Genomic DNA, 13,876 nt, shown 5'->3' on the forward strand with positions numbered 1-13,876 from the left:
AGCTGCAGCAGCAGCAGCGACACCGGCAGAGGAGCACAGAACGCGGCTCGGCGGTGAGTCTTTCCCGGTCTATGTGAAGGTGGTGCTCGGTACATCAGGGATGCAGAGACACGCGGGCTTTAGAGGGATTGACAGCGGCTAATCGTTAGCCACTGTCACCTGTCTGCCCGGAGCGTCATGAAGCTCACTGCGGCGCGAGCGTCATGAAAAACCGCGCTAAAGGGAACGAGCTCGCCCTGTTGCCATGGCAAACGACTCCTTTCTGTTTAGAGAAGATAACATAGGCGCGTGCATTGCATTTTAAAGTCCTGCAACGACATCTTCTTTTTTCTTTTTATGGATATATATATATATATGTAGAATAAATGTGCACCTGATACATAAATGCTCCGATTAACACCTCACCTTCACACCTAATGTAAATAAGCAGACACCAGGAGTAACAAAGAAAACAGGATGTGCGTTAACATTTATATAAATAAAACAAGTCATTGAGTGCAGGAATAACATTTAGCATGAAAATTGCTATAAAATCTGCAGTTTGCATGTTCTCTCTGCGCAGGTGATATAGTGGTCATGTTTCAATTGGAAGGTCGCGGGTTCGACCCCCGTGTGTGTGTGCGTGTGTGTGTGTGTGTGTGTGTGTGTCTCGGTCAGAGTAACATTCACTCACTGGCTCCAAATATTAGATAAACTTTATTAGTCCAGGATTTGACCTCATCTGCCTTCGGAACTGTCGTCATTTTTCAGCTATAGATCAATATTGATCTTCTTTGTGACTCGTCCAACCAGTTCATCCATTCACCTGTAACTTCGAGCATCAACAAGGCATCTCAGCCAAAGGTGTCAGTCATCAGGGAGGGAAAAGCTGCTGATAAGAGAGAGAGGAAAAAAATCATCAGGGACAAAGAGAGCAGTGGGAAACGATGTAGACAGACAGAACCAGCAGATGGCGGTAATGCAACTTTATGGATGCTTCCTGTCGTTAAACACAAAAGAAGAGGAGAAGAACTTGGACTGTTGCCATACCGAGCCATGGTTTAGAGAATTCTCAATCAATTTGCCTCCTGCTGGTATTAACTAGACAAACATCTGCATCATGAAAGCTCCCACACGACAATGAGCGGATCTGTTACGCTCTGTTTTACTACATCTGAGTCCTGATTTCAATTCTGTGTTTTTGTCTTTGTCCTGTTTTGTTTTGTTTTTCCCCTCCAGGCCCGACGCCTCCCCCCTTCCCCCTTTCCCTGGTGGTGAGGAGGCGCCGAGACGATGTTTTATGCCCACTTTGTCCTTAGCAAACGAGGGCCGCTGGCCAAAATCTGGCTGGCGGCCCACTGGGACAAGAAGCTGACCAAGGCACACGTGTTTGAGTGCAATCTGGAGAGCAGCGTGGAGAGCATCATCTCACCAAAGGTCATTTCCTTTCACTGCTCGCTCCTAACGGCTTTAAAACAGCTTGTTGTGTTTGTTGAACTGTACATGGGATGCCAACGGTTCAAGAGGATGGCTTTGTATTGAATCATCGCCTTGTGATTTCATTTGATTCAGGTGAAAATGGCTTTAAGGACGTCGGGTCATCTCCTGCTGGGGGTGGTGAGGATCTACCACAGAAAGGCCAAGTACCTGCTGGCAGATTGTAACGAGGCCTTCATCAAGATCAAGATGGCGTTTCGACCAGGTTGGAAACACTAAATCAGTCATTGGATTCCCTGAAGCGGTTGGGAAGAGTCGGTGGAGAGGCTCATGCTCTGTCTGTGTGACGTTTTAGGTGTGGTGGATCTTCCAGAGGAGAACAGAGAGGCGGCGTACAATGCCATCACCCTACCGGAGGAGTTCCACGACTTTGACCAACCGCTGCCAGACTTGGAGTGAGTCCTGTTTATTCCTGACGGGGAAATTCCAGCAGGAAAATACTTCTTTTTTGTTTGTTTATTTCCAGTCGGCAAAATATAAAGCCACTACGACTTGCTGCTTTAGATATTGTTTTTTTTAGCAAGGAGAGGAGTCATAGCCCACGTGGTTGAGGTAGAAAGAATATTTCAACTCCAGGAACACTTCAGGCCATGGTTGATACACACACTATTTTCATATTCATAATGTCATCCACGCTTGTCCTCTGACTGCACGTTTAACCCATTCTAATTTTAAGAATCCCTGAAAGGTCGCCGCACCGATCCCACGGAAAGGCAACAAATGGGCTTTCAGGCTGCTGGTAAATTCAGAATTCCTGACGGTGCTTCTGTGTCTTTTGTGCAGCGACATTGACGTGGCTCAGCAGTTCAACTTGAACCAGAGCAGAGTGGAGGAGATCACCATGAGAGAGGAGGTGGGAAACCTCAACCTGCTGCAGGACAATGACTTTGGTGAGCGTCTTCACTTCTCTTTATTTGACCATATTATTCTATATATTTTTGGGGTCATTTGAAACAGTTTGAATAACCATTTTACTCATTAGCCTCAGCTTTGCCATGTCACAGTATATTTCATTATGTTGTCTGGCGCAGCTGACTTTGGAATGGACGACCGGGAGATGATGCGAGAGGAGAGCGCCTTCGAGGTGGAGATCATGGGAGCGTCAGCCTCCAACCTGCTGCTGGAGGCGGAGGGCGGAGCTAACCCGATGGCCGACAAGTCCAACCATCTGGAGTACGACGACCAGTACAAGGACGACTTCGGAGACAACCCCATGGAGAGCCACGAGGGAGGAATGCTGGGTAAGATCTGGCGGTGTCGCACACCGTCAAACGTTTTTGTTTTTAGAACCCGAGAAATGAAACACGACACGTCAATCCTACTCATGTAATGTGCAGTGGACAAGCTGCTGAGTAACGAGGATGGAGGCGGCATCTTCGACGACCCTCCTGCCATCACACAGAGCGTCATGATGCCTCAGGACCACGGAGACGACGAGGACGACTTCGATGCCCTCTCAGGTCAGCCGCACTCAGCCGGGCTCCACAGTGTGGCGCAGACTCATTGTTGTCTATAATGCAGAAGACTGACCGAGCTGTTATTAATGTTAAACATTAATGTTTTCCTCACTGTGTGGCGTTAGCCGGAGCCCCGGACAGCCCGGATTCCGGTCCGACAGAGCCTCTGCCCACCATGGCCGACCAGGCAGAACAAACCAACCTGGTTCACAACGAGGAGGAAACCTTCGCTCTGGAGCCCATCGACATCACAGGCAGCTGCTTTTCCTGTTTCCCAACGGCTCGTTTTCTCATCCCGCTCAACGCAGCGTCTTCTAACTTTAGTCTGAACATCGGTCTCAACTTCAGGAGGACGATCTTCTGACTGGCTTTGGAGCGAAGAAACTTTCATCATTAGAAAAAGAAATAAATCTGAAATAGAACAAATATACAAGAGGGAAAACTTAGTTTAGAAAGGAATGAAAGTTTGGCCAAACATAAAACATCAAACCAGAATACAATGATCAAAACCGTCATGACATCTGAAGCTCAACATTTACTGTTTTGGACCAAACATTTATATTTTCCTGAAGATTAATAATAAGAATAATAATTATAATTATTATCCTCTGACTGGTTCCTGATGTTTCGTGCTCGTTGCAGTGAAGGAAACCAAGGCGAAGCGTAAGAGGAAGCTGATTGTGGACAGCGTGAAGGAGCTGGATAGTAAAACCATCCGGGCGCAGCTCTCCGACTACTCGGACATCGTCACCACGTTGGATCTGGCTCCTCCCACCAAGAAGCTGATGATGTGGAAGGAGACCGGGGGCGTGGAGAAGCTCTTCTCCCTCCCGGCTCAGCCCCTGTGGAACGCCCGGCTGCTGAAGGTGAGTTTTCAACGGACGCAGTTCCACGCGGCCACTCGTGCTCTCGTCACGCCCTCATTTCTTCTCGTGTGCAGATGTTTACAAGATGCCTCACGCCGCTGGTACCCGACGAGCTGAGGAAGAGGAGGAAGGGCGGAGAGGCCGACAGTCTGGATGAGTTCCTGAAGGATCTGGAGAACCCGGAGGTGCCCAGAGAGGAAACCGCCGGACAGCAACAGAAAGACATCATGGGTGAGAGAATGGATCTGTGTGTGTAGATTCACGTCACACAAAGTGTGAGTTTACTTTAGTGAAATGGCTTTAAGGTGAAGTTTTATTCCTCCTGTGTTGATTGACTGACCTTTGCAGGGCTGATAAGATGCAAACGTACAAATGCAAGAGAGAAGAATAGTGAAAAACAGGCAGCATGCATGATGAGATGACAAATTGTTCTAATTCACAGTGAAAACAACCCACTTGGTGTTAAGCTTCATTAATTAATTAATTAACAGTTTTTCTGCATTCGAACACCAAACCCGGTTCAGATTCCCCAATAAACCCTTTTGAAGAGTTCAGAAACAAAGCGAGTACACGATGACAGGAATCGTGTGAGGATTGTCTTCCAGACCAGACCATCATGGAGGAGGCCAGCGTTCTGCAGACGTCGGCTGTGGAGGGGAGCAGGACGACGCTGGACGAGGCCGCCATGCCGCCTCCTTCCTCCCAGAGGAGCTTAAAACGCAAAGCGCAGGACACGGAGCCGGCTCTGCCCGTGAGTACAGCCCTCCTGCCACTGACCGACACCAGAATCATGTTGTAATGCTTTCATGATTTTCATTTATCCACCTTTCTGATTGGCTGTAGCCACTGAACTGTACTGCTGTGACCTCTGACCTCCCGCCCTCCAGATGGGAGCCTTGGACCAGCTGCAGCAGCAGGAGTCTGAGGTATCTGCTGCGTCCCAGCAGCTGGAGACAGCCAGCGTGGATCTGCCTCCGGAGGAAAGCACCACCAACATCAGCCAGCTGATTGATTTGGACCTGCTGGTGGACAAGGACAAGAAGAAGAACGACGACGACTCTGACGACGAGGTGAGACGGAGATCCACACACTGCTTCTCCATGACTCATTGACACAGATACATCCATCATCTATACATCTCTCTCTCTCTCTCTCTCTCTCTCTCTCTCTCTCTCTCTCTCTCTCTATATAAAATTAGTTTAGAATTTTTTTTTTTATTGAATTTAAAAGTTTATTTCGGACATGTGGGCACAAATGAAATTATTATAACAACAAAAATACAACAGAGCAAACATAACAGAGCAAAGTAAATATTTATTTATGTTTTTATAAAGAGACTAAATGCAATTCAAATTGCCATACAGGTGATTTGAGACATTAAAGGCAAAACATTTTTAAATGTCATTGCACATATAGAAATCTACACATGTATGTCTATGTTTTCTATATGTGCACATTCATAGAAACACTGGTGTGTGTGTGTGCGCGCGTGTGTGTGTGTGTGTGTGTGTGTGTGTGTGTGTGTGTGTGTGTGTGTGTGTGTGTGTGTGTGTGTGTGTGTGTGTGTATGCGTATGCGTGTGCATGTGTGTTTGTGTGTGTGTATGCGTATGCGTGTGCATGTGTGTGTGTGTGTGTGTGTGTATGTGTGTCAGGAGGAGGAGGTGCAGGGAGGAGATCAGGACCAGGAGGAGAGGAGGTGGAACAAAAGAACCCAGCAGATGCTTCATGGCCTCCAGGTACTGAAGTGAAGTTTACAGTTTCTGAACTTACAAAAGTTCAGTTGTATTTATTGAATTTACTGTTTCACGTTGTTTAGTGGCGGATGTTTGTGGTTGTTGGAGAAATGGATGTTTTCTAACGTCTTATGTAATAGTGAGACGTGCAGTGAAACACTAACTACTTTCACCAGTAGAAGAACCAATGTCTCCGCCATCTTTGATGAGTCCAACACAAGTTTTCAGATCAAAACCCACCACGACCAATCAGATCTCCCCGTCCTGACTGCCTGTCTCCCCCCCAACAGAGGGTGATGGCCAAAACAGGCGCCCAGTCGGTCAGCCTGCTGGATCTCTGCAGGAACAACAACCGAAAGCAGGCGGCGGCCAAGTTTTACAGCTTCCTGGTGCTGAAGAAGCAGCAGGCGGTGGAGCTGGTCCAGGAGGAGCCGTACAGCGACATCGTAGCCACGCCCGGCCCTCGCTTCCACATCATCTGAGAGAAGCGCTCCGAGGAAGCTCCGCCGTCAGGCCGGTCTGCTCATCTTAACAGTTATTCACCTGAATCATGTGGTGCTTTCGTGTCGGGCAGTGTGAGGGGGGGAAGAAAGGTGACTTGGCTTCGTAAAGAAGATCGCAACTCCAAACAATATCCACTTTAATACCGAGTTATGTTTTTTTTAATGAAATGTCTTTTAGGCCTCGTTCTTCCCTCATTCTCTGCCTATTTTATTTATTTATTTATTTTAGACTTTATAGAAAAATTCATGCACTTTATGTATAAAAGCCCGTGTCCACACAGCCTTTGGTTTCTGGCTGGAAGCAGCTCTGACAGGCCTGCAGAGCCACAACTCTGAGCTCTGAGGAGGATCAGCGCGGCGCCGCAGTGGTTCGCCAGGTCTATGTAGAGTTTCCACGTTCTTCCCCAAAGCCCAGCGGCAGCAGCCATTAGCAACACGGAAAGGAAAAACGAACCACCATGTGGACACAGGCTGGACATTGTCGTTGAAGTGGCTGGTGGAAGACGCTCCGTCGCAGCATCTGGTTGTTTGGAGCTGCTGTCTCTCGCCGCTCAGTGTTACCAAAGTGAAGATTTAGTTTACAGCCGTGGGTTTGTCACTCCATCCACTCTTCTCCACCGGACGGAGAATGCGCCTGTATCCAGATTGTTTTAAAAAGAGTTTGCGCAGGTATGAGTTGTGGACTCTGCGGTTTAATGAATACAAGACTGTATTGCAGCACTTTAGGAAAAAAATTTAATAAAAATCGTATTGTTCTTACAAGCGCTGCGCTCGCGTCTCCAATCAGAAACCAATTGTCAGGATTATTTTTTTTTACGATAAAAAATTGGACCCAAATCCGTTCTGATGCAGTTTGCATGAAGCATGACGAAGCAAAGAAACGAAGCCTGCGATAAGAGTGAGACTAGAGACACATTAGAGTGAATCTGTTCTGCATGCTGGTGTGAAATATTTCCCAAGAGTGCAAATCATCAGCTGGTTTAAAGTTCATCATATCTGTCTGTCGGAGGATGTTGTTGTTCTCGAACGTCAGTTTGAAGTCTTTCTTTCGCCGCGTTACAGGACAGCGGCGGCTGGACGCCGATCATCTGGGCCGCGGAGCACAAACATGTGGACGTGATCAAATCGCTGCTGAACCGCGGCGCCGACGTCACCATCAACGATAAGGTCAGTGAAGAGACACGGGATGAAACCAGTTTTCATAATTTAACCCAGACATCAATGTCCAGATACATTTGCTTTGATTTCATAAAGTAAACGCTTATGTGAGTAGAAATAACTATCAAAACAATGAACTTTTTCAACAATAATCCTGAGTGAGATGAACATGTACAGTATTTGAGTTCTTCACCTGAGTCAAAGTTCAACCACCAGAGAAGAGGCAAGTTGTTTCTCTACTTGTGGTGTTCATTACCTAGGAACTGAAACATCTGAACAGTGTGCAAAACAAAACATTAAATACAATTACAAGAAACAACTTACTAATGCTAGAGGAAGTGAATCAAGAGAACAAACCGAAATATGGTATTTCTAAAGGATTTGAGGAAGTTGCACCACTCAGCCGAATTAAAGAAGAATTACAGTAAAGAGGCCAGGTGTGGAATGGCAACTAAAGAAGGAAAAGAGAACAGAAATAGTTTTAACCTTAATGGGAGAGAAAGCACTGATGACAAAATTAAATGAGAAAAATCACTTTGGATTAAATATTCAGACACATAATTCAAAATCATAATAGAATAAAGAGATTTTCAAATCCGCATTTTAAATCAATTTAAGTTTCTAACTTTAATTTATCCATCATAACTCAACAGTTCGTATAGTTTGTTCACAGTTAATTGTATTCTATCAGCTATTTTCAGTGTCACAACTGACGTTAACTTAATTTGTTTGTAGAATTTATTGTTCGTACGTGATCGTTGATGCAAAGCAACAACACGCTCACAGGTTTTTGAACATCATTTCTTTCTCCTCCTCAGGAGCTGAATGTGTGTCTCCACTGGGCGGCGTACGCCGGTAACGTGGATATCGCCGAGCTGGTGCTGAACGCCGGCTGCTCCCTCGCCTCAGTGAACGTACACGGAGACACGCCGCTGCACATCGCCGCCAGAGAGGGCTACCTGGAGTGCGTCACGTAAGTCGATATCACAAACAACAGCCACGTTGAAGTCGTGTAAAGAAAAGTTAGAAGCAGCATCTCAAATAAAAATAGTCAAAAACATCAACCAAGGATACTGAATCAGTGATGGAGGAGGGCATCTGCCCTTAACCTGCCCAACCCCCCCCCCCCCCCCCCCCCACACACACACACACACACACACACACACAAACTAAAGTAAAGACAAGGAGCTGATCTACCAGCCATCTGAATAAACACAAAACACTTAAATATACATGGAGGGAAAAGCCTGGAAAAAAGTTTTTATCACTTCTGTGTACATGAAGTGTTCTTACTGTGCCTCAGCTGGTACTTCCTGTGTCACAGGTTGCCTTTCAATCACAATAGTTCTTGCCCCCCGCCGCCCCTCCCGAACTACATGGGTAACAGTTCACTTCAACAATGACGGATCCGATTAGTTTCAACATGTGTTTTGCCTCCCTGTCTCCTGTCTGCAGGTTGTTTTTGTCCAGAGGGGCAGATATAGACGTCATGAACAGGGAGGGAGACACACCGCTCTCCCTGGCCCGGGCCGACACTCCAGTGTGGGTGTCACTTCAGATCAACAGGAAGCTGCGCCGGGGAATAACCAATCGCATGCTCCGGACAGAGAGAATCATCTGCAGGTGGGTTTAGTATCTTAGGACGTTATAAATATTAGATAAAACTTGTCTAAGTACCATCGTGATCAGATGAAGGTGAATAAAATTGCTCTGATGGTCTGAAAACTAAACAGCTGTTTTCCATATCAGGCACAAGCGAGTTGTCCAGCACGATATGCTGAAATACAATTAAACTAATTAATCATGTATGAACACGTTTTCTTCACTTTTTACATTTCTGTTGTTTGATCTTCTCCCTGATGCAACTCTGTTGTTCTTAGTGACATCGCTCAGGGTTACGAGAACGTGCCAATTCCCTGTGTGAACGCCGTGGACGACGAGGGCTGTCCTTCAGACTACAAATACGTTTCAGAGAACTGTGAAACTTCAGCGATGAACATAGATCGAAATATCACACACTTACAGGTAATGTCATTGTGGCTTCACTTTTCATGCAAAGAAAAGATTTTTTTGAGGAAAGAAAGAGCAGCTGGAGCTTTTTCTTCTCTTCTTCTTGTCTTCAGCACTGCAGCTGCACGGACGACTGTTCATCCAGTAACTGTCTGTGTGGACAGCTCAGCATCCGCTGCTGGTATGACAAGGTAACGAGCTTCTCAAAAGCCACGCCATCAATGTTACTCAGATAAACCTGCTGGGGGAAAAAGACAGATACAGATCATTTGCTGGTTAGAGTCATTACTTTATTCATTGTCATTACTAGACTTGAAAGTATTAACGTTTCAAGTCTAGGGATTTTCTAAAGGGGTCCATTTTCACCACAGAAGATTTAATGTCACAAAATTTAAAAGATATTCCCATTAAGTTTTATTTTTGAATCATAAAATCTGTAGGAGACATTAAAAACGGACCGAAATCCTATTTATTTTATGATTCATAATTCACATAAATGGGTTATATTCCTCACAGGATTTCCTGCAAGTGGTCAAATATGTTGTTGAGACATCCGAGATTCTATTCATCTCTCATGGTCGAGTATACAGCATTTTGCACATTGAAGAAAGAAAAAAAAAATGCTAAAGGTACCCCAGCCTTATATGTCCGTTGTCATTTTTTTTATGGGTCGTATTTTATTAGATTACAAATTTAAAACATGCATCAGGTGATATTCGCAGTAACCTTCAGTAAGAGGTGCTTTTCTAAAGGCGAAAGGAGCAGAACGCATCCGTTCATGTCAATTTATGCAACATTTAAAGCAGAAGTGTTTTGTTATTTACACAAATGTCCTGCCTTTCTCTGCCTGTAAAGGGTGGTCAGACACTTATAGCAATAATATGTCTCCTGTACAACCAGCCATATCAAACTAATTGAAAACAGGTTCTCTCTTTTCCACTGTTCCTTTTAAGGGAACAGTGAAGCCAAAGACCAGAATTAAATGTTCACCAAAGAGATGATGTTATTCTCATATTGGTTTTTTTTGTTGTCAGGATCAGCGGCTGCTTCAAGAATTCAACAAAATTGAGCCTCCACTAATATTTGAGTGCAACATGGCGTGTTCTTGTTATCGATCGTGCAAGAACCGGGTCGTCCAGGCAGGCATCAAGTACGTGTGTCACATGACGTGTGGTTTTCTACCAACAGCAGCTGCATGAGCCCAATGGGATCAAATAGCAATACAAATAGTACAAGCACTACGATTCTAACATCATTGTACTCATCACATAATCACTTTCCCTCGTCTCAAGTGAAATCTGTTATTATAGTTTTTTTCTTGCTGCAATCAAACATTTTAACTTGTAATTTATTACTTTTATTATTCTACGTTTCTCCGTTTTTGTTCTGTCATACTAAGTTCTATTAATTCTACCTCCCTGCATCGTCTTTAATTGTTCATTGATTTTTTGCTCTGTGGTGTGTCTTAATTGTGCAGCTAAACATTCTGAGTGGCAGAGAAGAGGCTAGAGAGAGAAAAGAAAAGAGAACGCGAGAGGGAGACGGTGAAATGTTTTTGACTTGTCATGATTTCCCCTCACTCCCCGGCAGAGTTCGTCTGCAGCTCTACAGGACAGACAAGATGGGCTGGGGAGTCCGAGCTCTGCAGGACATCCCTCAGGGAAGCTTCATCTGCGAGTAAGAAAAAAAACAACAACCCAAAAAACCTGTCCAGTATTAAGCTGCGCTCATGTGAACGGTTTGACGTCTTCCTTTCCTCCTTTACACAGATATGTTGGCGAGCTGATCTCTGATGCAGAGGCAGACGTCAGAGAAGACGACTCCTACCTGTTTGACTTGGACAACAAGGTGAAATAGATGTGATGATAAAACAGACACACTCGCCCTGGCGCCAGAACGGCTGGGCTGGTGAAGAGTTTGATCATGAACCGAAGCAGTGGTTTTCAGCTGTCGCCTCTCTCTGCTGTGCCCAGTTCATCTGAATCCGTCTCTTTCACTTCCTGTGTAGGACGGAGAGGTGTACTGCATCGACGCCCGTTACTATGGCAACATCAGCCGCTTCATCAACCACCTGTGTGACCCGAACCTCATCCCAGTACGCGTGTTCATGCTGCATCAGGACCTCCGATTCCCCCGCATCGCTTTCTTCAGCTCCAGAGACATCCTCAGTGGGCAGGAGCTGGGGTGAGACCATCACAGGCTTTAAACCTTTAGTCTTCAAAACGTTCCCACTGAATTACCACGGTTACATTCCTTTTATTAGAACATTTAATAAAAAAACTGAAACAAAAAGCATTAAACAGCTCAAAAAGACACACAATCACAATTTCCAGCATTAAGATTTCTTGGCGAATGGTAATTCTTAAATTGTTTTGTTTGAAAAGGGACACAAACTACTTAATTAAAAAAACAAAACATTAACTGAACGGACAGACGAGAGGGAAGTTGTTCTTCATCTGACACAGGGGCAGCACATTATGGTATCATGTTAAGTTTTCTCTCATAACATATAAACTAAAAGATTAAAGTCTTTCTTACATTTTCTATTTGGTAATTATGGCCTCTGAATAAAAAATATATATATTTACAATGATTGATGAGATGAAGTCATGAAGGCCTGAGATGTCAATAATCTGAGATATATGGACAATTCACTGCTTGAATGAATTATTGTAGTTACTGAGATGCACTTTGTTTACAGGTGTGTTGTACTTTGTGTCTCATCTTCTGTCCGTCTTCAGGTTCGACTACGGAGACCGGTTTTGGGACATAAAGAGCAAGTATTTCACCTGTCAGTGTGGATCAGAGAAATGCAAGCATTCGGCGGAGGCCATCGCCTTGGAGCAGAGCAGGCTGGCTCGGCTGGAGGCCTGCCCCGACTCGGGAGCTGACTGTGGGATGGCCATGCTGGGAAACTCCTGAAAACCTCACCCATGGGACATTTGGGTCAGCCTCCTCAGTTTCACATGCACACGCAACAACAGGAAGTCAAGACGAGGAGAAGGGGATCTAGTTCACTTGCTCATCTAAGGTGCTGATTTTGTTTACTTGAGACGTCGTCTATATTCCCAACAACTGCCAACTGATAAGTTACTTTATCATTTCCACTCTGATAGAGGACATGAGCCTTAACCTAACAGTTTTCTCAGTGTAGGCTGGTCTTGTGATTGTCCTCATACAGTAATGTTACTGTATCCCACCATATTCTTATGCCTTTCCGCATAAACTCTGTGCATTAGGAGCGTGCCATCAAGTACCGGTCTTGCATATATCCATTTGACACATTCTCTGTTGTGCCAACAAACAGTCATGAGTCAGCGAGCGCAGGACTCTCCAAGGACTTGAAGGATAGTGTTGTTATTGGATGATGGTTTTAGCTTCATCTTCTTTATTTTTTTATACATATTTCTTTGTTTTCACATGTAGTGTAATAAAATAACTCGTGAGTTGATCTGTGGCTTCTGGTGTTCATTCAATTATGAGTTTTGATATCAGATCTAGTGCAGCTTTCCTGTCGTCAAATGCTTTTAAAAAGTTTATTCTTTGTGTGTCGTTTGTTTTCTCTTGACAGATGTGGTGTTATATTGTAGCTGCTGTAGTTTGATCAACAGGGGGCATTCGAGGCGGGCAGTGAGGAGACCTCACTGATCAAACATGCCTCTCTCTGCCATAATTTCCATATATAAATTACGGGAAGGGCAATTTACAGATTACTGCAAACTGGTTAAACTGGTTACCTTGGTGGTATTGTGAATGTTGCAGTACCTGTTTTGTGACAGGCTATTGGCCTGTTTACATGATAAAAGGTTTTTTTGTTTTTGAGAGATGTGAATGCAATTGGAAAAACACGAGGGTTTAGTGTGTACTGACAGTGAGTACATAATATTTTAAAGCAGATGTTGAGTCAACTTGCGACTAAAAAACAGTGTTGGTGAGCTTTTCATCGTGACTTGAAGTAAGTGCCTCAAATTTGCATGTTTTGTGCTTATCCTGATTTGTTATCGAGCCTGTTTAAGGGTGACACGTCAAAGTACAAATGTATTACTTTTTAAAAAGGCGGATCATTATAAATGCCAAAGACTTAAATACTATAGTTATGAAGCGCAATACATGCATCTGTTTTTATTCTTACATGGTTCAAAATCATAGCTATTATTCCCTCAAATTACGTCTGATTTCTGCCTAGAATTACACTCATGCAGGATATTTACCTTAACAGAAGAGGGGACAGGTCGCTGCTTTTTCAGAGCTATAAATTTACTATTTTGCAGCATAATTGGAAAAACGTCCTTTTGTTTTTGATGTAAGGACGTTTAAGTCTTTCCTCAAATGATAATATTTGAGCAGAAAAGTCTATTTTCTATCATGGATAGGAGAGTTGTAAAAGTTTGGGCTATATGTTCCCTGATATTGTAATAGACAAATCAATTTGCAGCATTTAGAATAGTTTCAACTTAATGAAATATCTTAAGTTTGAGAACTACATTGAATGGGATAGTTTGCGAGGATGCTGTGTGTAACCTGAAGGATGGAAGAAATTCTCTAAAAGGGGATTAATAAAATTGTCATGAATGAATAAAGCATGTTTTTTAGTGTTTTGCAGAGGAAATATCCATGAGTTTTGTGGTTTACACGATAAGAGAAGTATTGAAGAGGAGTATTTAAAAAAAA

General features: G+C 44.1%; 2 protein-coding genes across 3 annotated transcripts; both read left to right on the plus strand.

The window, feature by feature from the left end:
- Positions 1 to 1,218: 1,218 nt before the first annotated feature.
- Positions 1,219 to 6,016, plus strand: LOC308122439 (double-strand-break repair protein rad21 homolog A-like; the record flags this gene model as incomplete). Its single annotated transcript, XM_080484234.1, has 13 exons — positions 1,219 to 1,416; positions 1,552 to 1,681; positions 1,772 to 1,871; positions 2,260 to 2,366; positions 2,508 to 2,717; positions 2,814 to 2,936; positions 3,059 to 3,187; positions 3,576 to 3,799; positions 3,874 to 4,030; positions 4,405 to 4,550; positions 4,687 to 4,869; positions 5,454 to 5,537; positions 5,825 to 6,016. Exons 1-13 carry the CDS (start codon positions 1,273 to 1,275, stop codon positions 6,014 to 6,016), a joined length of 1,929 nt encoding a protein of 642 aa, XP_080340360.1. The 5' UTR covers positions 1,219 to 1,272.
- LOC308122440 (histone-lysine N-methyltransferase EHMT2-like) lies at positions 5,937 to 12,655 on the plus strand. Of its 2 annotated transcripts, XM_080484235.1 has the most exons (11): positions 5,937 to 6,047; positions 7,100 to 7,204; positions 8,014 to 8,168; positions 8,651 to 8,818; positions 9,076 to 9,220; positions 9,319 to 9,396; positions 10,240 to 10,355; positions 10,796 to 10,882; positions 10,975 to 11,053; positions 11,214 to 11,389; positions 11,947 to 12,655. In XM_080484235.1, exons 4-11 carry the CDS (start codon positions 8,685 to 8,687, stop codon positions 12,125 to 12,127), a joined length of 996 nt encoding a protein of 331 aa, XP_080340361.1. In that variant the 5' UTR covers positions 5,937 to 6,047; positions 7,100 to 7,204; positions 8,014 to 8,168; positions 8,651 to 8,684; the 3' UTR covers positions 12,128 to 12,655. The 2 variants fall into 2 exon arrangements, with proteins under 2 accessions (XP_080340361.1, XP_080340362.1); XM_080484236.1 differs by lacking the exon at positions 5,937 to 6,047 and having other exon boundaries at positions 7,053 to 7,204.
- Positions 12,656 to 13,876: the final 1,221 nt, after the last annotated feature.

Source organism: Lipophrys pholis, assembly GCF_963383615.2.
Source record: "Lipophrys pholis genome assembly, chromosome: 17".
Classification (NCBI taxonomy): domain Eukaryota; kingdom Metazoa; phylum Chordata; class Actinopteri; order Blenniiformes; family Blenniidae; genus Lipophrys; species Lipophrys pholis.